Source organism: Sarcophilus harrisii, chromosome 4 (assembly GCF_902635505.1).
Source record: "Sarcophilus harrisii chromosome 4, mSarHar1.11, whole genome shotgun sequence".
Classification (NCBI taxonomy): Eukaryota; Metazoa; Chordata; class Mammalia; order Dasyuromorphia; family Dasyuridae; genus Sarcophilus; species Sarcophilus harrisii.
The window spans coordinates 40,330,466-40,351,821 of NC_045429.1; the positions used below are offsets into that span (position 1 = coordinate 40,330,466).

The 21,356-nt window shown below is 36.2% G+C and overlaps 1 protein-coding gene across 1 annotated transcript in view; it reads left to right on the forward strand.

The window, feature by feature from the left end:
* The window catches only part of MCOLN3 (mucolipin 3), a 46,375-nt gene that overhangs the window by 15,443 nt on the left and 9,576 nt on the right, over positions 1-21,356 (forward strand). The window contains exons 4-11 of the mRNA XM_003767343.4: positions 2,393-2,546; positions 7,992-8,076; positions 8,158-8,254; positions 14,206-14,305; positions 15,631-15,743; positions 15,874-16,023; positions 18,587-18,688; positions 18,819-18,941. Of these exons, the coding sequence (XP_003767391.3) occupies positions 2,393-2,546; positions 7,992-8,076; positions 8,158-8,254; positions 14,206-14,305; positions 15,631-15,743; positions 15,874-16,023; positions 18,587-18,688; positions 18,819-18,941 (924 nt within the window). The remainder of the gene's footprint in view (positions 1-2,392; positions 2,547-7,991; positions 8,077-8,157; positions 8,255-14,205; positions 14,306-15,630; positions 15,744-15,873; positions 16,024-18,586; positions 18,689-18,818; positions 18,942-21,356) is intronic.

The following is a 21,356-nucleotide window of genomic DNA, read 5'->3' on the forward strand; positions in this document are numbered from 1 at the left end:
AGTTGATACCTCTCTAGCCAAACTTACAACTGAAGAAGAGGTTTTGAATGCCATTAGACTCCTCTCATATAGTAAAGCACCTGGTGCTTATTCTATTTCAGTTAAGATTTACAAAGTATGTGTGTGTTGGGGGGGGATTGTTTCCATTGCTCATACAAAAATTGACTGAAGTCTTTGGGGTTGTATGCAAGAAGTTATCCTCCCAAAATTTAAGGATGCTTCCATCATACATCTCTATAAAGGAAAGAAAAATAGACTGTCCTGTGATAATCAGAGAGGTCTTTCTCTTAAGCATTGTTGGAAAGATTCTTGATAGAGTCCCTTTTAATAGTCTGATCCTTCACTTGGAAGATGGTCATCTACCTGAGAATATCACTATGGCTTCAGAAAGGGATCAAGAAGAATCAACATTGTAACAACTCCAGGAGAAATTCGAGAAACAGAACAGAAATCTGTACACAAAGTTCACTGACCAAAGCCTTTGATACTGTTAATTATTTGGATTAGTGGAAAATTGTGGCAAAATTTGTTTGCTCTGTATTATGCACCAGTTCCATGATGTCATGCTTGCATGATTCTGGATAATGGATGATGCCCTCATGTTTTTCCAGTCACCACTGGAGTGAAGCAGGACTGTGTGTTTGTTCCCATGCTTTTTAAGATGATGTTTTCAGCAATCCTGTCAGATGCCTTTAACGAGTATGAAAATGGTATCAAAGTCAGCTATTGCACTAACAATAATTGTTTAACTTGAAAAGGCTACAAATCAAGACTAAAGTGGAGGGAGAGTTGGTTGGTATGTGAATTTTTGTTTGCAGATAATTATATACTCAATACAGTCTCTGTGGCTGAGGCAGGACAGAGTGTGGATCGATACTCTGCCATTTGTGCTCAATTTGAGCTGATAACACCAAGAAAATAGAGGTTCTCCACCGGCTGGCATCATGACATCCATATGTGAAACCATCATTTACAGCAAATGGAGAAATTTTGAATGCTATGATAAGTTCACTTACTTTGGAAGTACACTTTAGAAGAATGTACACAGAGATGATGAGGTTAATGGGCACATTGCCAGAGCTAGCTCAGTTTGGAGAGGCTGTGAAGGAAAGTGTAAGAGAGAAGTTTTAGACTGTCTAACAAATTGAAAGTCTATAGAGACTTTGTGCTGATCTCAATATTGTATGCGCGTGAAATCTGGACAGTATACCAGCACCATGCTAGGAAAACGAATCCGATCTATTTGAATTGTCTTAGGAGGATTCTGAAGATCTTTTGGCAAGATAAGGTACTGGACACTGAGATCTTTCTTTGGACTGAACTGCTAAACATACAAACTACCGTAAAGAGCAAAGCTCTACTGGACTGGCCACATTGCTAGAATGTCAAACATATATTTGCCTATAAGACTGTTTTATAGAGAACTTACATAAGGCAAGTGCTTACATGAAGGTCAGAAGAATCAATACAAATATAATTTTAGGGTTTCTTTGAAGAACTTTGGAGTAGTTGTGAGAAATGGGAGACACCGACAAGGATCATTCAGCATGGTGTGTCTGCATCAGACAAGGTGCAGTAGCTCAAAAGAAATGTGAGATGTGCAAATTGAGAGACATCTCCACTCCTAATGTTCACACAGGCTATTTGTACCCAAACCATGGTGCAGCCTTCTGAGCTCATATTGGTCTGACCAGCCACAGTCAGACACATTGTACCTTGACCCCAGCACTGTAATGTCATTTTGATCTTCGTTAAGCATGAAGGAGGACAACCATCTCTTTATTTGATTTTTATTCCTACGAAGGGTTACCTCTAAGAAATCTCAGAATATAGCAGGAATGTACTTTATATGTAAATATCCATAGATAGTCAAGGATACCCAGATCTATACTCCAGTTAATAAAGGTATATTTAGTGCAGCACAGCTTTTATTTCACCTCACAGAATATGCAGAAGATACATCAAGGATTCACACTCCCTAAATAATCATGATTCTTGTCTAGGAAATTCATGTTGTGCTTTCCCTTCTGATAGATTGCTCTAGAGATGAACAGACTCAAAGCACCATTCTAGATTCCCTTTGGAAAGGAAACAAAATTCAGGTTTCTGGAAGGGCAACCACTTTCCCATCAGACCTTTTCCCTGTCTGAACTCATTGCTGCAATAGCACAAGTCCAGCTCTATTCCTCCTTATTATAGTCATGTCTCAATTCAGACTTCACCAGCTTGACTCCTAATTTGGTCTAGTCCAGTGATTTATCAGTGGGAGAATGTTCAAGGGTTATGGCAGAGGGATAAAAACCTTGACTACTTAAGGAGATCATGGTCTTTTGTTGTTGTTGTTGTAACTCACCTCACATCTTTCATCTTTCCTTTTTCTTTTTGGTTCTAGTATGTACAACTCCAAAACATTTCGGTTGGAAATCACGCCTATGAAAACAGGGGAGCTAAACAATCCACTATGGCAATCTGTCAACAGTTCTACAGGCGAGGCAGCATCTATCCTGGAAACGACACCTTTGATATTGACCCAGAAATTGAAACTGGTGACCATTTCCCATAAGCCGACACTTTAATTTTTTTCAAGTTTTGTATTGGACTTTAAAAATGACAGGATCTTAGTCTCATCCAATCTGTGCCTGATCGAGAATACCCTCTAAAATATATTTGACAAATGGCTTTCAAGCCTTTTCTTGAAGATGGATCCGGTAAAAGGGAAACTTTTAGCTCAGTTTTTCCTAACATTACACCTGAATTTGCCTTTTGACAATGTCTATCCATTGCCCATTTTCTCCCTCGTGTTCCACATCTAGGGATGAGCAGACCAAGTGCATTCTCTTTTTAATGACTTTCCTTCAAGTGAACTTGAAGACACATATCATGTTACCCACTAGCCTTCTCATATTCAGGGTAAACCACCCCAAATGAATCAGTCAATCATATAATATGAACTAGAAGTCATCCAATCAAAATACATTTTTAGTAAATGTGGATTCTGCATCAGGTACTGTATTAAGCACTAGAGATGCTAAGAAAGACTCATCTCTGAAGGGAAAACTCCCTTTGGGATGTGGAAATTGAGCTGACACTTGAAAGAATCTGGAAAAAATTAATAGGTGGAGGTGAGGATGGGGAGTGTTTCAGGCATGGAGAAGGACAGCCAGTTCAAAGATATGGAGGCTGGAAATGAAGTCTCATGTGCCAGGGATTAAAATATGAGAAGACTGGAAAGAGACCAGATAGTAAAGAACTTTAAATAACAAACAGAATTGGATTCTGGAGGTAATAAGGAGCCATTGGAGTTTAATGAGTTGAGGGAGGGATGGTAATATAGTCAGACTTATATTTTAGGAAAATTACTTTGGCAGTTGAGCAGAAAATGAGTTATCAATCAGGAGCAACATGAAGCATGGATACTAATTACAAAGATGTTTTAGTAGTCTGGTAGGAGGCAATGAGGACCTCGATGGTGGTGACTGTGTGAGTATAAGGATTGTTGTAAAGATAGCAATGACAAGATGGGGTAATAGATAAATTGAGCATGTGGGATGAGTTTAAGTGAAGATTCAAGAATGACATTAATGTAGAGAGTCTGCATGTTTGGAAGGATGATGGTTCCCTTGACAATAAGAGGGAACTTAGAAAGAGGAAAAGTTTAGAGGGAGAGATAATGAACTCTGTTTTGTATACATTGAATCTGAGATACCATAGAACACCTAATTTGAGATATCCAAAAGGCTTTTGGTAATGTGGGACTAGAGCTGAATAAAAGGACTAGGGCTGGATATACAGATCCAGGATTATCTGCATAGAGTATGGTAATTGAACCTATGAGAGCTTAATGAGATTACCAGGTAAGCTACTATCAAAGAAAAAGAGAAGGGAACCCTGGATAAAGCCTTGAGGAAGACTCATGACTCATGGATATCATGTAGATAAACAGTCAACAAAGGAGACTAAAAAAAAAAGCAGTCATGGGGGAACAAATTAAGAGTAAACAGCATCTTGAAAACCTAGATGAGAGAATATCTAGGAAGAAAGGATGATCACCAGTATCAGGGGTTACAGAAAGTTTAAGAAGGATAAGAATTGAGAAAAATCCATTAGATTTGGCAACTTTTCTTAGAGGTAAATTTGGAGAAAGCTGGTTAGTTGAATAATGGAAGCCAGATTGCACAGGATTCAGAAACCAGTAAGATGAGAAGAAATTGATGACTTTTTCAAGGAGTTTGACCAAGAAGGGGAAGATTGATATGGGACAGTAACTAGAGAGTAGGATAGGATCAAATGAGAAGTTATTTTTATTGTTAGGAGAAACAGGAGCAGTTTTGAAGGCAGCAGGTTGCTGTCCTTTAGATATTTTCCAGTTTATTTGTATTTTTCTTTAAAATGAGGTGCTTAGAACTGAATATGATATTCCATATATGTGCTAGCTAGAGTACAGCCCACCAGGGCCATCATGTTCCATGTTCTCTTTTTTAATTTACAAGACTACTTCTTGACTGCTGTATCTCATTGTTGACCCACTTTAAGCTTGCAGTCCTCTAAGATTCCCAGAACTTTTTTGGGAAAATGTCAGCTAAGTCACATCTCTCTCATTTTGTCCTCTTAAAGTTAAATTTTTTGTGTCCAAATGGATGGATTTACATTCATCCTCATTAAATTTGACGTGGTTTCTTACTTGTCTTATAACCTGCAAAGATTTCTTTTGGGTTATCTATTCTGTAAGTGGTTCTTCCTAGCTTTCGATCATCTGAAAATTTAATAAGAAAGGCTTTCATGCCTTTATTCAAGTTATTGATAAAAATTAACCAAATAGAGAATAAAGCATAGATCTTTGGAGAACTTCCCTGGAAATCTCTTTCTAACTTAATATTGAAGCATATCTATTCTTTTAGTGATCCTTCCTAGTTTTAGATCATCTGAAAATTTAATAAGAATTTTTTCGTGGCTCTATTCGTTACCAAATAAAGAAATGTTAACCAAAGAGAGAATCAAGCAGAGATTTTGGGGAAAATTCACTGGAAATCTTCTAAGTTGATATTAAAGTATTCCAACTATTATTTGATATCTACTAAGTTGATATTGAATTGTAGAGTCTGGACATTAGACACCTAAATGTATACTGTTGCCTTGTCAATATCAACCCATCTTTTCCCCCAAAATAGCACAAGAGATTTATCAAAACCTCAACTAAAATCTTACTGAATATCAATCATTTTTAGTCACTTCTGATTCTTTGACCCCAGTTAGGGTTTTAGTAAAGGTACCAAAGTACTTTGCCATTTCTTTCTCCGGATGATTTTAAAGATGAAGAAGCTGAGGTTAGTTTTCCAAGGTTCACAGAGGTAGTAATAAATGTCTGAAGCCACTTTTCAACTCAGAAGTCTCCTGGACTCCAGACTTGGGGCTCTACACACGAGGGTGCCACCTGGTGGCCCCGGCCAAATTGCTAATCTGGTAATCTTGTCAATGAGAGGAACAAAGTCTGACATGATCTGTACTTGCTGAAGTCCTCCCCCAACCCCATCCTACCCGTTTCTTAATGATCACAGTTTACTTTTGAGGCGCTCACTAACCAACTTTAATGCTGCATCTTAGAATTTTCCAGAGTAGAAATCAAATTTACTTAATTTCCCTTTTTTTGCATATTGGTACAATTTTTGTCCTTCTCCAGTCCTAATTTTTTTTTTTCGTTATTTGTAATTTTTGAAGCATTACTGAAAGTAGTTCATAAACCAGTATAATCTTACACTTACTAAGTGTATTTTGGACAGAAAATAGAGTAATTTACACTTATGTCCTTATCCTTGAATCCCTAGTATGCAAATTTGTATCCTCATTATTTAGCAGGTGCTTTATAATGTTTATTGCCTGAGGGACAGAAATAATATGATAATTCTGTTAGATTTTCTATGTAGAGATGGTTTATTTATCTCTCTATATTTATTTATTTACTTATCTATTTATTTGTTTGTTTGTTTTGCCAGTGGCTTGGTTTGCAGACTTAGCTTCCGTGGTAATAAGGTTTGTAGGAAACTCAAATCATGACAAATAGCTAACGTAATATGATGGATCCAAAATTCTACCAATAGGTCAGAATAATGGGCAAATCTAAGATGTCATTCACTAGGGACAAATGTTGAATTCTACATTTAAGATTAAGAAGGGAACTTTCACAAATTATAATCTGGAGAAGGCCTGGCTAGAGAGAAGTTGGCCTGAAAAATAAGAATGGGAAAGGAAGCAGAGTATAGTAGAGAGTTAGCTACAGGAATAAGGAGATCTGGACTCTAGTCCTACCACATACTGGTTATGTAACTTTGAGCAAGTCATTTCTTATTGTCCTAGGTACTTCTTTACAACCATCAGTTGTAAATATTTGCTTCTATATGGTGGTAGTTACTTCCTCGCCAGGAATTGTCTGTACCAATGGAATTACAGAGCAAAAAATAATATTTTTTTAAAACTACTAATAAGATTAGCACTTTATTTTGATAAGACAAGTCTGTGTATTTTTTTATATTTAATTTTATTTTCATTTTTTCCCAATTACATGTAAACAAAAATTTTAAACACTCATTTAAAAAACATTTTTGAGTTCCATATTCTTTCCCTCCCTCTCCTTGGGGAGGCAAGCAACTTGATAGAAATTATACATGTAGAGTCATACAAAACAAGTCTGTATGTTTAAATAGATACACAATATCTGGAATCTCTATGGGTAGATACCCTGGAGTGTTTCTCCTAATATATTCAGATGAATATTCAATTTTGGTTCATTCGAAGCCTCATTAAAAGTTTAATGGCAAAGGAAGATTCAGAGTTCAAGAATGAGGATTCTATCATCAATTAACTAAGCTTTGTCTTCAGCATTAGTTCTTAGCTCCTTCATTTGTGGCAAGAAATTAGAGAAAAGTCCCATCTTTAGCATCATCCTTAATTTTGCTCCACATCGAACTCCGCTGAGTGGTTAGTCATGAACAAATCCTCAACAGAAAACATCAAAAGAGTGAAGGTATCTCTTAATGAGCTACTTAACAAATCCCCTCTTGAAGTCCTTTTCAAATTATTTTGCATTTGAATTTGTTTCCTAGACAGGTGTGTTCATTTTGTCAGGTAGAAAATCATACTCTCTATTTGAGAAAATAATAAAATGGGCAAGCCATTCTTTCTGTCGTGCCCCAAGTTTTACCTGTGATCAGGTAGAAAACTGAAGCAGCTTTTCTCTGAATTTCTTTTTTTCTTTTTCAGGACAAGAAATAAGAATTTAAGATTTTAAAGATTGAGTCACTTTGTATTTGTCTAGATTTAACTGTATCTTTATAAATGCTCAAGAGGTTGAGATTTTTAGGTTTGTGTTTCTTAAACATTCAGTTTTCCAGCATTTAATAAGTACTACGTACCTGGTTCTGTGTTAGGTGTTGGAGATACAAGGCAAAAAAAAAAAATATATATATATATACTGCCCTCAAAAAGCTTACATTTAGTGGAATGAAGGCGGGAGAGATATACACCTATATAAACCTATAAAATAAACCTAAGGTGATTTTGGTCATTATGAATAATAACAATATATTTTAAAATATTTAATAGGCAGTTACATAGTGCAGTGGATAAAGCAGTGGGTTTGGAATCAGGAAGACTTGTCTTCATGAGTATCAAATCCAGCCTCAGATACTTAGTAGCTGTGTGACCCTGGGCATTTACTTAACCTTCTTTGCCTTACTTCCTCATCTGTAAAATGGGTTGGTTGGAGAAGGAAACTGGGAAATCTCTGTCTAGAAAACCAAAAGTTAGCAAATCTCTTCCAGAAACTCAAAATGAGGTCACAAAAAGTCAGACATGACTGAAATAACTCAAAAAATGTTTGAAAATAACAACTAATATTTACAAAGCAGTTTTACCAAGCACTTTATATATGCTAGGTCATTTCATCAGCAGTTCACTGGCTTCTAGTAATACTTTCTCTCTTTGTTCTTTCATGTCAGATTGTTTTTATGTAGATCCTATGCAGCCCTTTGATATAGGAACATTAGAAGAAATGAAACTCAACTTAACTCTGGACTTCCACAGGTGAGGGAGACCAATCCAATTCCCTCTCCCTTTGGTAGACTGAGTTTCCAGTCATTAAAAGTAATTCATCATGCCTTCCAGGCTCCTGACTATAGAGCTGCGGTTTAAGCTGAAGGCCATCAATCTTCAGACTGTCCGTCACCATGAGCTCCCTGACTGTTATGATTTCACCCTGACTGTGAGTATGAGCTAGGTTCAACTTGTTTTTTGTGGATCAGAACCAGATGGGGTAATTATGTAGCTTATGGGGGACAATGTCCTTCAAAAGGGCAGAGTAAATGATCATTGGCCCCCAAAGACTGATAGGCTGCCATTTTAGGACGTCTGGTATTGTTAGCTTGTTCTTAAGGGCTTGTTGTTTTCTACCTTGTAAAATAGCCAGAACCAAGTTTGGTTTTTAATTAACTTTCAAACTGCACCTTCCCCGTCCTTATCGTTATATGGCTTTATTTTGTTTCAGAGTGTTTTTTTATTATTACTTCTTAGGACAGGTTTTATTTTATTTTCCATAATATTTTGTTTTTCTAAATACACATAAAATAGTTTTCAACATTCATTTTTGTAAGATTTTGTGTTCCAAATTTTTCTCTCTTACTTCTTTACCTCCCCCATCCCCAAAACAGCAAGTAATCTGATAGAGGTTAAATATGTGCAATTCTTTTACACGTATTTCCCTATTTGTTATGTGTAAGAAAAATCAGATCAAAAAGAAAAAAAAAACACAAGAAAGAAAAAAACAAACAAAAAAAGTGAAAATATTTTTATTTAATCTATATTCAGTCTCCATAGTTCTCTCTCTGGATGCGAATGGTATTTTCCATCCATTTTCCATCTAGCATCCATCCATTTAGCATAGGTTTTAAACTTAGAGATGAAAGGAACCTCACTGGCCATTTGGTCCAACTCCGCCTTTCAGATGAAAATAACATCCTTGCAGATAAAAGCTACTTGTTCAAAGTCTCACAACTTCTATGCCATCCTGAGTTCTCTTGCTTCAGCTCCTTAATATGACTTTAATGGTCTAAATAAAAGGTATAATTTTAAATGGAATCTAGTTTTATAGAAAAATATATAAATATAAAACAAAGCATGACACTAAATGGAGATTGGAGTCAAGTTTAATGCACACTAGGTTGAGGAGAAAAATATAGCATATGCTTGGAACAATAGTCTTTATAATCTGTAACAGATACATTCCATCAGCATCCCAACTCTATATTTATACTAATTGAATTTGATATTGGAAGTTTTCAAAAAATGATATATATCTTTGATGCATTTTCTATCAGAATATAGCTTCTGTCTAGGTCTCTATGAATTTGGGTAAAAGGGCTTAAGTTCCATGAAAGCATTCAAAGCAATAATTTATATTGGGTTCAGGATGCCTTTATATACAGTACAGAATGCAGAAAAAACAAAGACATCTTAATAGCCTGGTAACAACTGATACAAATCTCCTCCCTCTCTGCTAAGTCCTGCCTTCCCATCAGAATCTTACATGGTCTTATAGTGTCATCCTCTTGGATTCACCTCAGAAGTTAAATGAAATTAGGGTTGCTAAAGAAATGATCTGTCTTCTTCAATAGCTCATTGAGTCCCAATCAAGAAGCTATATAGACCTCTAGTTTTTAGGACTTGGACTCTCCTCTCCCCCTCCCTCAGGAAGGAAATAAATGTGGGGTCGCTAGAGAGAAACTCCCTTACAATCATGTAGGAATCATCTGAATAACTCAAAATGGAAACAGAGTACCAAGTCTAAGCTTTTGCACCTTCATATCATAGCCTAGTCCCTGTTTCTCCATCTCCAGAGCCTTATGTACATTCTTCTCTTCTCTAAGAGGCTTCTACTGTTTCCTCTCTTTGGAGCATGAGTTCTTAAACTTCTGTCTCTATTCCTTTCATCCTCCCTTTCTTCCTGTCTCTGTCTCTCTCAGTCTCTCTGTCTCTGTCTCCATCTCTCTCCCTTCCTTTCCTTCCTTCCTTCCTTCCTTCCTTCCTAACTTCCTTCCTTCCTTCCTTCCTTCCTTCCTTCCTTCCTTCCTAACTTCCTTCCTTCCTTCCCTTCCTTCCTTCCTTCCTTCCCTTCCTTCCTTCCTTCCTTCCTTCCTTCCTTCCTTCCTTCCTTCCTTCCTTCCTTCTTCCTTCCTCCCTCCCTCCCTTTCTTCCTTCCTTCCTTCCTTCCTTCCTCCTTCCTTCCCTTCCTTCCTTCCTTCCTTCCTTCCTTCCTTCCTTCCTCCCTCCCTCCTTTCTTCCTTCCTTCCTTTCCTTCCCTTCTTCCCTCCCTCCCTTCCTTCCTCCCTCCTTCCTTTTTTCCTCTCTCTTCCTCCCTCTCTTCCTCCCCCCTCCTTCCTTCCTTCTTCCCTTTCTTCCTCCCTCCATCCTTCCCTCCCTTGCTTCCTCTCTTCCTCCCTCTCTCCCTTCCCTTCACTATTTCTCTCCCTGCCTTCCTTCCTTGCTTGCTTCTTTCCTTCCTTTCCTTATCTTTTTTTTTCATTTATAAGAAGCACATACAATGCAAAAAGATATAGTTAGATTACAAGGAAGAGACTGATCTAAAACATATTATGCCAGCTGGGAGATTTTAAAAAAGGAAGAATGGTGACATTTAATAAGATAAAATTCAGAAAGAAAGCAACTGAATAACAAATATATAATTCTCAATTTATACACACCACACAATTCAATAGCTGAATTCATGCAGGAAATATTGAGTGACAGCAGAAGAAAGACAAAATCACAGAGGGTCTCCAAAATCTTAATGCAGTTTAAAGCTTTAATAGCTTTAATAATAAGCAGGGTATTTCACAATTCTTATTTATAGAAAATAAAATGAATAACAGTTAAGAAATCACAGAACCAAATTGTTTATTGAATTACTTATAATTATGAGATAAATAGGGAGATCTCAGTAGGATATCCAGGGAATACATTTTTTCATCTGTGTATAGTAGGAGAACATTCAAAGTAATTTCTTATTAATTTTTTTTTTTTTTGTTTGAACCAGATGTGTGATTTCTTTGATTTGGGGAATTTCCTCTGCCCCTGCAGGTCCTATGCAGGAGACTTCTCTGTCATTTTTAGTCTTTGAGAATCTTAGTAATTAGGGAAGACCTTTTACTTCTGAAGAGCATTATTAGTTCAGTCTAGCATTAGCATTTTTAAAAATTCCTATAGACATTAAATGACTTCCCTGAAGTTATCCATCCATCATATGTTAGAAAGACTTGAATGTAGGGCTTCCTGATTCTGAGGTCAGTTCTCTCTACACTGAATCACCAATGCCTTATGTTTTTACTCTAGTGATTCCCTAATCAATTTCTCTGCTCAGTTGAATCTTCCTTTGTAATAAAGGAAAACAGTCAAGCAAAATCAAGCAATAAAGCATTTGACATTCCTTGTGATGGTTCTCAACCTTTCTAAGAAGGGAGTGTATGAGTTATTTGTCTTTTATAGTCTGGAATCAAGTTCCTTTCAATTTGTTTCCATTTAATAACCCTGGCCTTGAGAGTTGAACATTGAAGGAACGTGCTTTTTAATCTCAGCTCTACCATGTGTTAGCTTTGTTGAGGTAGGTGACTTTGAACAAATCATTTAAATTATCTGGACCACAGTTTTCTCCTTCCTTAAAATTAAAACATTGAACTAATGCCACTGGAATTCTTAATCTTTTTTTTTCTGTCAAAGATCCTTTTTTTCAGAATTTTTTAACTGCATAAAAGAAAACATATAGTATAACAAAGGAAACGAGTTATGCTGAAAAACAATATTGAAGATTTTTTTAAAATCCAAAAATCACTGACCCCAGGTTAAGAATCCTGGGTCTAAATGATCTCTGGGATTTTTTCCCAATCATCATTTCTTGTTATGATGGTCATTTTTCCCACCGGATGGCAAAACCTACTTTCAGGAAAGAATCTGACATCAGTTATGTATGTATTGAGAAGAATTGAAGCCCGGAATTACCTTTTTACAGCAGTATTTGGATTTAAGCCTTATTTCTAATGAGAGGAAGGGAATAAGCATCCATATGGTACTTTCTATGTGCCAGCCACTGTACTAAGCTTTTTACAAATATCTCATGTGATCTAAATACTACAATATTACAATAGCCTAAATATATAAGTTCTCACTGAGCCATTTTTATACCAATGATTTCCCAATAAATTCCTCTGTCCAGTTGAACTCTCCCTTGTAACAAAGGAAAATAGTCCAACAAAATCAAGCAATAAAGCACATGACATTCTCTATGGTAGTCCCCAACCTTTCAAAGGAAAAGAAATGTTTGTCTTTCATAGTCTGCAATCAAATAATTAAGGAAGACTTTTTACTTCTGAAGACCAAAACAGATCATTGTTGGTTCAGTCCAGAATTGATATTCTTATAATATAATAGCTTATATATATATATATATATATATATATATATATATAGCTTATAATATAAGCTATAATAATAGCTTTTGTCGTAGGGTTCACTCCTATGGCAGATATGGTACTCTCACTGTTATACATTGAATCTACTCTTAAAAGGTGCTCTCTGAGACTTGTTGTGACCAAAAGGTTGATCAACCTATGAATAACGGATTGTCAATCTCTCTAGATTTAACTGTACTATATTTCTTCATAGTAAGACACACAGTTCATTGTAGGGGTCTGTGCTCAAAACTTTTCCATTTGGGTTTCATACTCCCTTGAGAATACAGTAACACCTACTACTGGGATTATATCCCAAAGAGATTATAAAGAAGGGAAAGGGACCTGTATGTGCACGAATGTTTGTGGCAGCCCTTTTTGTAGTGGCTAGAAACTGGAAACTGAATGGATGTCCATCAGTTGGAGAATGGCTGAATAAATTGTGGTATATGAAAATTATGGAATATTACTGTTCTGTAAGAAATGACCAACAGGATGATTTCAGAAAGGCCTGGAGAGACTTACACGAACTGATGCTGAGTGAAATGAGCAGGACCAGGAGATCATTATATACTTCTACAACAATACTAGATGATGACCAGTTCTGATGGATCAGGCCATCCTCAGCAATGAGATCAACCAAATCATTTCTAATGGAGCAGTAATGAACTGAACTAGTTATACCCAGAAAAAGAACTCTGGGAGATGACTAAAAACCATTACATTGAATTCCCAATCAATCCCTATAGTTATGCACACCTGCATTTTTGATTTCCTTCACAAGCTAATTGTACAATAATTCAGAGTCTGATTCTTTTTGTACAGCAAAATAATGTTTTGGTCATGTATACTTATTGTGTATCTAAGTTATATTTTAATATATTTTAACATCTACTGGTCATCCTGACATTTAGGGGAGGGGGTGGGGGGGTAAGAGGTGAAAAATTGGAACAAGAGGTTTGGCAATTGTTAATGCTGTAAAGTTACCTATGTATATATCCTGTAAATAAAAGGCTATTAAATAAAAAAAAAAAAAAAAGAATACAGTAACACCCCCAGGAACCAGGAGCCAAATTATTTATTATTATGTAGCATTACAGCAGGATTTGAGTAGACATTGTTAAAAGCTTTCAAAATTTATGTTTTATTGATGCCTTTTGTCATTATCATAATAGTCATTTACTACCTTCATTCCTGCTTGAATCCTCTTTTGAGGGGACCAGGTGGCATGGTAGGTACAGGACTAGACTTGAAATCATGAAGAGCTGACTTCTAAAGTTGCTTTGGACACTTGTTAGCTATATGACCCTGAACAAACCGCTTAATCTCTTCCAAACTCAGTTTCCTCAATTGTAAAGAAGGATCAAGAGTACTAACTTCCCAGGGTTGTTGTGAAGATTACATAATCCATAAAAAGTGTTTAGCAAACCTTAAAGCTCTCTGTAGATGCTGGCTATTATTGTGTAAATTTTACCAGGTAATGTGTACAGTATTCCACCTTGTTCATGAGATTCTGCCTCTGTAATACCCCACTTCTCTGCATGAGGGATTAGATAAGTTTTATGTTCTTTTGTTTCAAGAGAATTTTTAAAGCAATGATAGACTGTTTTTTTTTTAAATAAAAATGTGATTTTAACTTTTCATGTGAGTGACTTTTTGTTTTCTTCAAAACCTGCTGGTATCTCTCTGACCCTCTTTTTCCCCCTGTTTTTCACAGATAATTTTTGACAATGAAGCTCATAGTGGAAGAATTAAAATCAGTCTTGACAATGATATTGCCATCAGGGAATGTAAAGATTGGCACGTATCTGGATCAAGTGAGTGTTAAGCTTTTAAGATAAATTTCTGAGTAGAAAATCTTCTCTATTACCACTCTCAAGATCTCTAGGGTACCATGTAAGAAATGTCTCTAGATACCAAATGCAGATAGAAGTCTGGAAGGTTAGGGAGGCAGGCCATCGCTGATCATTTGGATGGCCTATCTTTTCACCATTCCTATCCTCACCTCCCCAAGGTAGGATGGCAGTAATTTGGATTTGAGAAGAAATGTGGTCAGGGATATTATAGTTTGGCTGAAAAATGGTGTAAGTGGATGTGATTTAATCACTAGGGAACTCTCAGGGACTAAGGACATGAAAACATTGAAGGCCTAAAACATGCCAGGCACATAATAAGGGATTGGCTAGAGATCAGTCCTAGACCTGTGATTTCATAGGTATAGGGAACTCCCAGGTGAGGAAATACCTTCCACCAAGGCAGATCAGAATCTTTCCAATAATTTATAATCTAAAACATTAAATGATTTTATGCAGCAGGGTGATTTGAACCCAAATCTTCCTAATTTTGAGGCTTGTTCTCTGTCCCTTTCACACATAGCACTTAATAAATGCTTTTTTATTCTTTTTTCCCAATATGGGGCATACAGATTGGCATCTCAACTGCAATTTAGTCTTTGAGAATTGCCTGGGACATGGGAATTACTTGAGGCCCTTGCCTAGAGTAATGCAACTTTTACATGTTAGAGGCAAGATTTGAATCTGGGTCTTCTTGTTCCCTCTCTGCATCCACTAAGCCATCTTTATCATCTTTATTAGAATCTACTTGACATTTGGGTGGGTAATTCAATTCAACAGGCATTTACAAAGGGTCTATTATGTTCCAGGCACTGTATGAAACACTGGGGGCGTTGGGGGGTGAACGGAAAAATGTAATTTTGTTTAGCATTTTGAAATTCATTTCAAGTATTTGATTCTAGTATTCATAAGTGCTTTTAAACACTTATGAAAGCTTCCCAGAGTCTGCTACATACAAATGAATAAATAAGAATCTTGTTAGATGACTCAGGAGGGATAATTATATTAAAAACAAAAGACCCTTGTACCCCTCCCCACTTCAGCTACTGTGTTTTAGATTAATAGTTTGCGTAATGATATTGAGGAAGTTCTAGCCATGGGGACCTCTTTACCACCTCTCTACTTTGAGCACATAACTCCCCATGCCTGGGAAGAGTGCCCAATCAAATTTGTATCTTCTATCTGGCATCAAACAAAGGGAGCCCATGTTGACATCCCCATCAAACTGAGTGTTGCCTCTGTAACTTCATGGACCAATTCTGTAAGTGTGTGATGCTAATCTCTTGCAGTACAGAAGAATACTCATTACATGATGATTTTCGACGCCTTTGTCATCCTGACTTGCTTAACTTCGTTAATTCTCTGCACCCGGTCGGTGGTTAAAGGAATTCAACTCCAGCGGGTGTGTACTGGGTATTAGATGTTTGTTCCTTTCTAAAAATGACACTCTAGGTATAAAGATTTTAAAAAATTTATATTGACTATTATTTCCTCCTCGCTCCCTTTTTGACATCTTCAATTCTCCTCTAAAGGAATATGTCAACTTCTTCCTCCTCCGTTTTAAGAAGGAAGTTTCCATTACTGATCAAATGGCATTTGTTAATGGATGGTACATTTTGATTATTGTCAGTGACATGTTGACTATTGTTGGCTCGGTCCTGAAAATGGAAATTCAAGCTAAGGTAAGACACTTTTGCTGTTCACAAAGAGCTTCAGTATAGGACTTGTATTCACTGTTGTCCAAAAATATGCGTAACCATTGAAATGTGATCTGGACCTCTATTGAAAGGCACAGCTTGGGAGAATAAAGTGATAGTTCCATTGTGGAATAGCTCAGTGGCATAGTGAATAGGGCCCCAGACCTGGAGTCAAGAAGATTTATTTTTGTGAATACAAATCTGATCTCAGACACTTACCAGCTGGGCAAATCACTTAACACTGTTTGCCTCAGTTTCTTTATCTGTAAAATGAGCTGGAGAAGGAAATTACAAACCACTCCAGTAAATTGCCAAGGAAACCTCAAATTGAGTCAAGAATGGTAATAGCAGAGTTATAGCTCAGAGATGTTTGTAAAAGAACTCGGCCCAAAATTCTAATCATTGTAGGTACCCAATAAATATCTGTTCCTCTCCTTGCTCAGGGATCTCAAAGGAGAATGTATATCAAACATTTTTTTTTCTCTCTGCTTCATTTGTCTTCCAAAAAAGCTCAATTCAACATTAAGATGCTAAATGATGCAATTCTTTAATGTGTAATTTGTACCTTTCCCCCTTAAGATCAGAATGTTTCTAGTGGCTTATTGTTTCTATTAATATCCTTTAGAGTTACCTGTTGTGTCAGTAATGATAAGTATTTCTAGAACTACAAAGTACCTTACAAATATTATCTCGTTTAATCTGCATAATCACGCTATAAGATTACTGCTGTTATTTCCCTCATTTTACAAATAAGGAAACTGAGGTAGACAGAGGCAAATTCTGCCTTGTCCAGGTTTAAACCGCTAGTAATTGTCTAAGACAGGATTTGAATCCAGGTTTTCCTTTCTCCAGGTCTGATGCCCTAGTTATTGTGTCATCTAAGTGTCCCACTGTTGAGTAGCATTGACTGAGCCTGAAAAAAATAATGGCAGAACTCAGCAGAGGGGTTCTTAACATCGACTGCAAAATTGTGTGCTTTATATATATATCTTTCTATGTCTAGAAGCTCATCTCCTATACAATACAAATATCAAGCAATAGTAAGCATGAGAAGTGTTTGATCTCTGAGTTGTTATTTGACTGCCCTGTGCTTCTTTTTTCCCATTTGTAAAATGATCATTTTCTTGGTATAAGAGGCAGATAGGGGATTTGGTGAATAGAGCACCCCCAGATTGGAGTCAAGGAGACTTTAGTTCAAATATGACTTCAGACTTGGATTAGCTGTATGATCCTGGCCAAGTCACTTAACCCCTATTTGCCTCAGTTTCCTCATCTGTAAAATGACCTGGAGAAGGAAATGGCAAACCATTCCAGTAGCTTTGCCAAGAAAACCCCAAATGGAGTCATGAAAAGTCAGATGTAACTGAAAGTTACCAAATGACAAAAACAGTAACAATTTGCTTGATTCTATAATCCAGGAAAATTTATTCATTCAGAATTGTAGGTTGGAAGACCTGGATTTATGTTTCACTTCTTCCATATATTAGCCATGTGACCTTAGGCAACTGACTCAGTTTCCTTATTGGTTGGATGAGAATAATGCCATTTGTCCTATTAAATTCCCAGGGTTATGGTGAGCATAAGTTGTAAAAAGACTTTGAATACTACAAATCATGCATGTGTATATTATATAAATTCTGCAAAATATTATGTCTTGTATTTTATAATTTATAAAAATTTATGGTATAATAGCACATTTAAATATAGTATTGTGTCATATCTATAAAATAAAACATTAGATGTTATATGTAATATTTTATATAGTGTAGAATTATGGTATATTTTATAATGCATAGTATTTTATTATACATAATTATTATATATAACAATAAATATAGCACATTTATTACATATCATTATTATATATAACATATACACATAGCACATGTATAATATGCACACATGTGTATATGACATGTGTATAATATATATGTACACATATATGATATACATATATAACACACAAATGATTATTACATATAATATATATCCAAATATGGCCTGGTCTGATGGCCCTCAACAATCTTGAGTCCTCTCCTCAGAACTCTCTCCATAGATCAACCAAATCATTTCCAATGGAGCACTAATGAACTGAACCAGCTACGCCCAGAGAAAGAACTCTGGATGATGACTACAAACCATTACATTGAATTCCCAATCCCTATATTTATGCCCACCTGCATTTTTGATTTCCTTCACAAGCTAATTGTACAATATTTCAGGGTCTGATTCTTTTTGTACATCAAAATAACAGTTTGGTCATGTATACTTATTGTGTATCTAATTTATATTTTAATATATTTAACATCTACTGGTCATCCTGCCATCTGGGGGAGGGGGTGGGGGGTAAGAGGTGAAAAATTGGAACAAGAGGTTTGGCAATTGTTAACGCTGTAAAGTTACCCATGCATATAACCTATAAATAAAAGGCTATTAAATAAATTAAAAAAAAAAAGAACTCTCTCTATAGCTTTATGAATGAACCTAAGGTACAGCATGTAAGAGGTAGGACCCCGTGCTTACAATGTCTCTGGGTCTCTCTGTCTAGAGCCTCAGCAGTTACGATGTTTGTAGCATCCTTCTGGGGACCTCAACGATGCTTGCGTGGCTCGGAGCCATTCGCTATCTTGGTTTCTTCCAGAAGTACAATGTAAGGTTTTTTTCTCAGGATCTCCGGGGAGGTTGGCATTTTTTTTTTTTTTTTTTGGTCTTATTCATTGAACTATAGGAGCCTAAGAACAGGTGGTAAAGAACTCACCAATGGTTATTTCTCTCCATAGCTCCTCATTCTGACTCTTCAGGCAGCATTACCGAATGTCATTAGATTCTGCTGCTGTGCTGCCATGATCTATCTCGGCTACTGTTTCTGCGGCTGGATCGTCTTGGGACCTTATCATGTGAAGGTGTGGAGAAATAGTCACATTTCTTAAATCATGCCTGAATGCCAGTCGCTTAAGACTCCTGAGGCAAAAAACAAGCAAACATAACAGTTTAGAAAATCTTATTAGTCCCTCCTTTGTGGATTTGAGGGCTCCAAGGGTGGACAATATTGCATGAATTTTTATTTTTTTTCAATGTAGTGATCTCATTTGCTAACTTTTTAAATTTTCGTCTTTACTTCTTTAAAAAAGAAAATCCTTGTTAAAAGGGATGACTCTTGGGAGGAGGAACAGATGGAGGCATGCTGGAGCCAGCTCCAATCTGCTTTCCCAGTCAGTTGCTCATTTGTCAGTGTGAATCTTGAAAATTTGTGAGCAATACAAGTCAAGGCTTAATTTATTGTTTTGTTGATTGTTTAGGCTTAAGAAAGTAATGGAAAACTGTTAATAATGCAAATTAGGGGAGGGTAGGAGAAAGAAAGAAATATTTACCCCAGCCAGCTCTTACTATGTGTCAGAAACTATGCTTTACAAAATACTATCTTATTTAGTTTTCACAACATCTCTACCAGGTAGATGCTGTGTTGAGTTTCCAGGTGAAGAAATTGAGGGAAATAAGGATTAAAAGACTTGGGGTTACACAGCTATAACCTAAGACCAGTTCAGGTCTTCCTAACTCCTAACCCAGAGCTCAATCCAAATTAAACTTTAATTCTCTTTAAATTAAACTTAATTTTATTAAATTAAGCTTAAAATTATGCCATATGTACAATTTCCCCCCCAAACCAAGTCATTAAATATCCGCTGATGGTCAGATGGAAAAATTAAATAATGTATAAGCAAGACATAGCAATAAGAACTTTTTAAGAAGTAACATTTGCAATTCAAAATTTAATTTATGACCAGGTTGAGAAACATTGAATGGTTGTTCTCAGAATCAAGAAAGAATATAAATAGTTGTATATACAACTAGTTACTGCTGGCCTTTATGTAAGGTTTACAAAGTCCTTTACAACCCATTATCTTATTTGATGATGTACTTATTCCATTTCATAGCTGAAAAAACTGAGGATAAGAGCTCTCAGCCTCAAAGTTTGGCCAGCACTTTACAACTCATCATTTCATTTTATACTTCACTTATCATCACCATTTCACAGGTCTTGAGATCACAGCCTGGTAAAATGGAGGAAAGTTTAAAAAAAAGAAGTTAGTCTGAATTTTGGCTCTATAGCATGTCCTACCCATGTCACCCTGGCAAAGCGTCTGGATCTCAGTTTACTTCTCTGGAAAGAGAGGGAGTTGGACTAGTTGAACCACTAATGTTCCTTTTCTGCTTTCAATGTATTCCTAGATCACTTGCCAAGAGTAAATATTCATTAAGCTCTTACTATGTGTCAGGGCATCTAGGTGGTGCCATGGCACAGCAAGCAGTGGGCTTTCAATGGGGAAGACCCATCTTCTTGAACTCAAATCCAGCCTCAGATATTTCTTAGCTACCAGGCAGGCCACTTCACTTCTGTTTGCCTCAGTTTCCCCTACTATAAAAGGACTATCAATCTCCCTAGGTTGTTTTGAAAACCAAATGAGATAATATTTGTTTAAAAAAAAAACTTAACATAGACATGGTACATAGTAGATGCTAGTTAAATCATTCTATTCTCTTTTTAAAATGTACAAAAACAATCATGTAGATATTAGCTAAAAATTTAAGTTGCAGATTTTGAAAATTCATTCATTTGAATCACTAGTCTTTTCATCTGATTTCCTTTAAATTTCAGTTCAAATCTTATTTATTTATTTATTTTTTTAAGGAAATCTTACCACATTTCTCCAATTTGCAATGACTTTTTCCTCTCATATTACCTTCTATCTCCTCTCTATGTGAGTTGTATAAACCTAGTTTTTTTTTTTTTTAACAAGTTGTCTTTTCTATGTGAATTCTGTGAGGGTAGTGACTATTAAAACCCATTTTTGTGTCCCTAATGCCTAGCACAATACCTGGCACATGTAGCTGGTATGTAAATGCTTCTTGATTGATTGATTTAGTTGGATTTATAACTCCTCCGGTTCATGAATCATTTCTGAAATAGATCCAAATATCACTCTTTGAAAAAGTAGGAACAAGGCTTGGACTGGCAGCATGATGAGATTGGTTACGGCCTGGCCTAGTTCAGGCTTCTGTTAAATGGGGCATGAAAAAGAAACAGCTTGTCTTGGGGAAATGATAGAATAAACTTGTACATATGACGTGATTGATGCAGTAAGCATTGGCCCTGTCCCTCTTATCATGATTTAAACTAGGGATTCTTCACTATTTTTTGGTATTGGACTCCTTTCACAGTCTGATGAAACCAGTGGACTCCTTCTGAAAATAATGGTTTTTGAATGCATAAAATACAGGTTTATAAAAGAAACCAATTATTTTAAAATATACATATA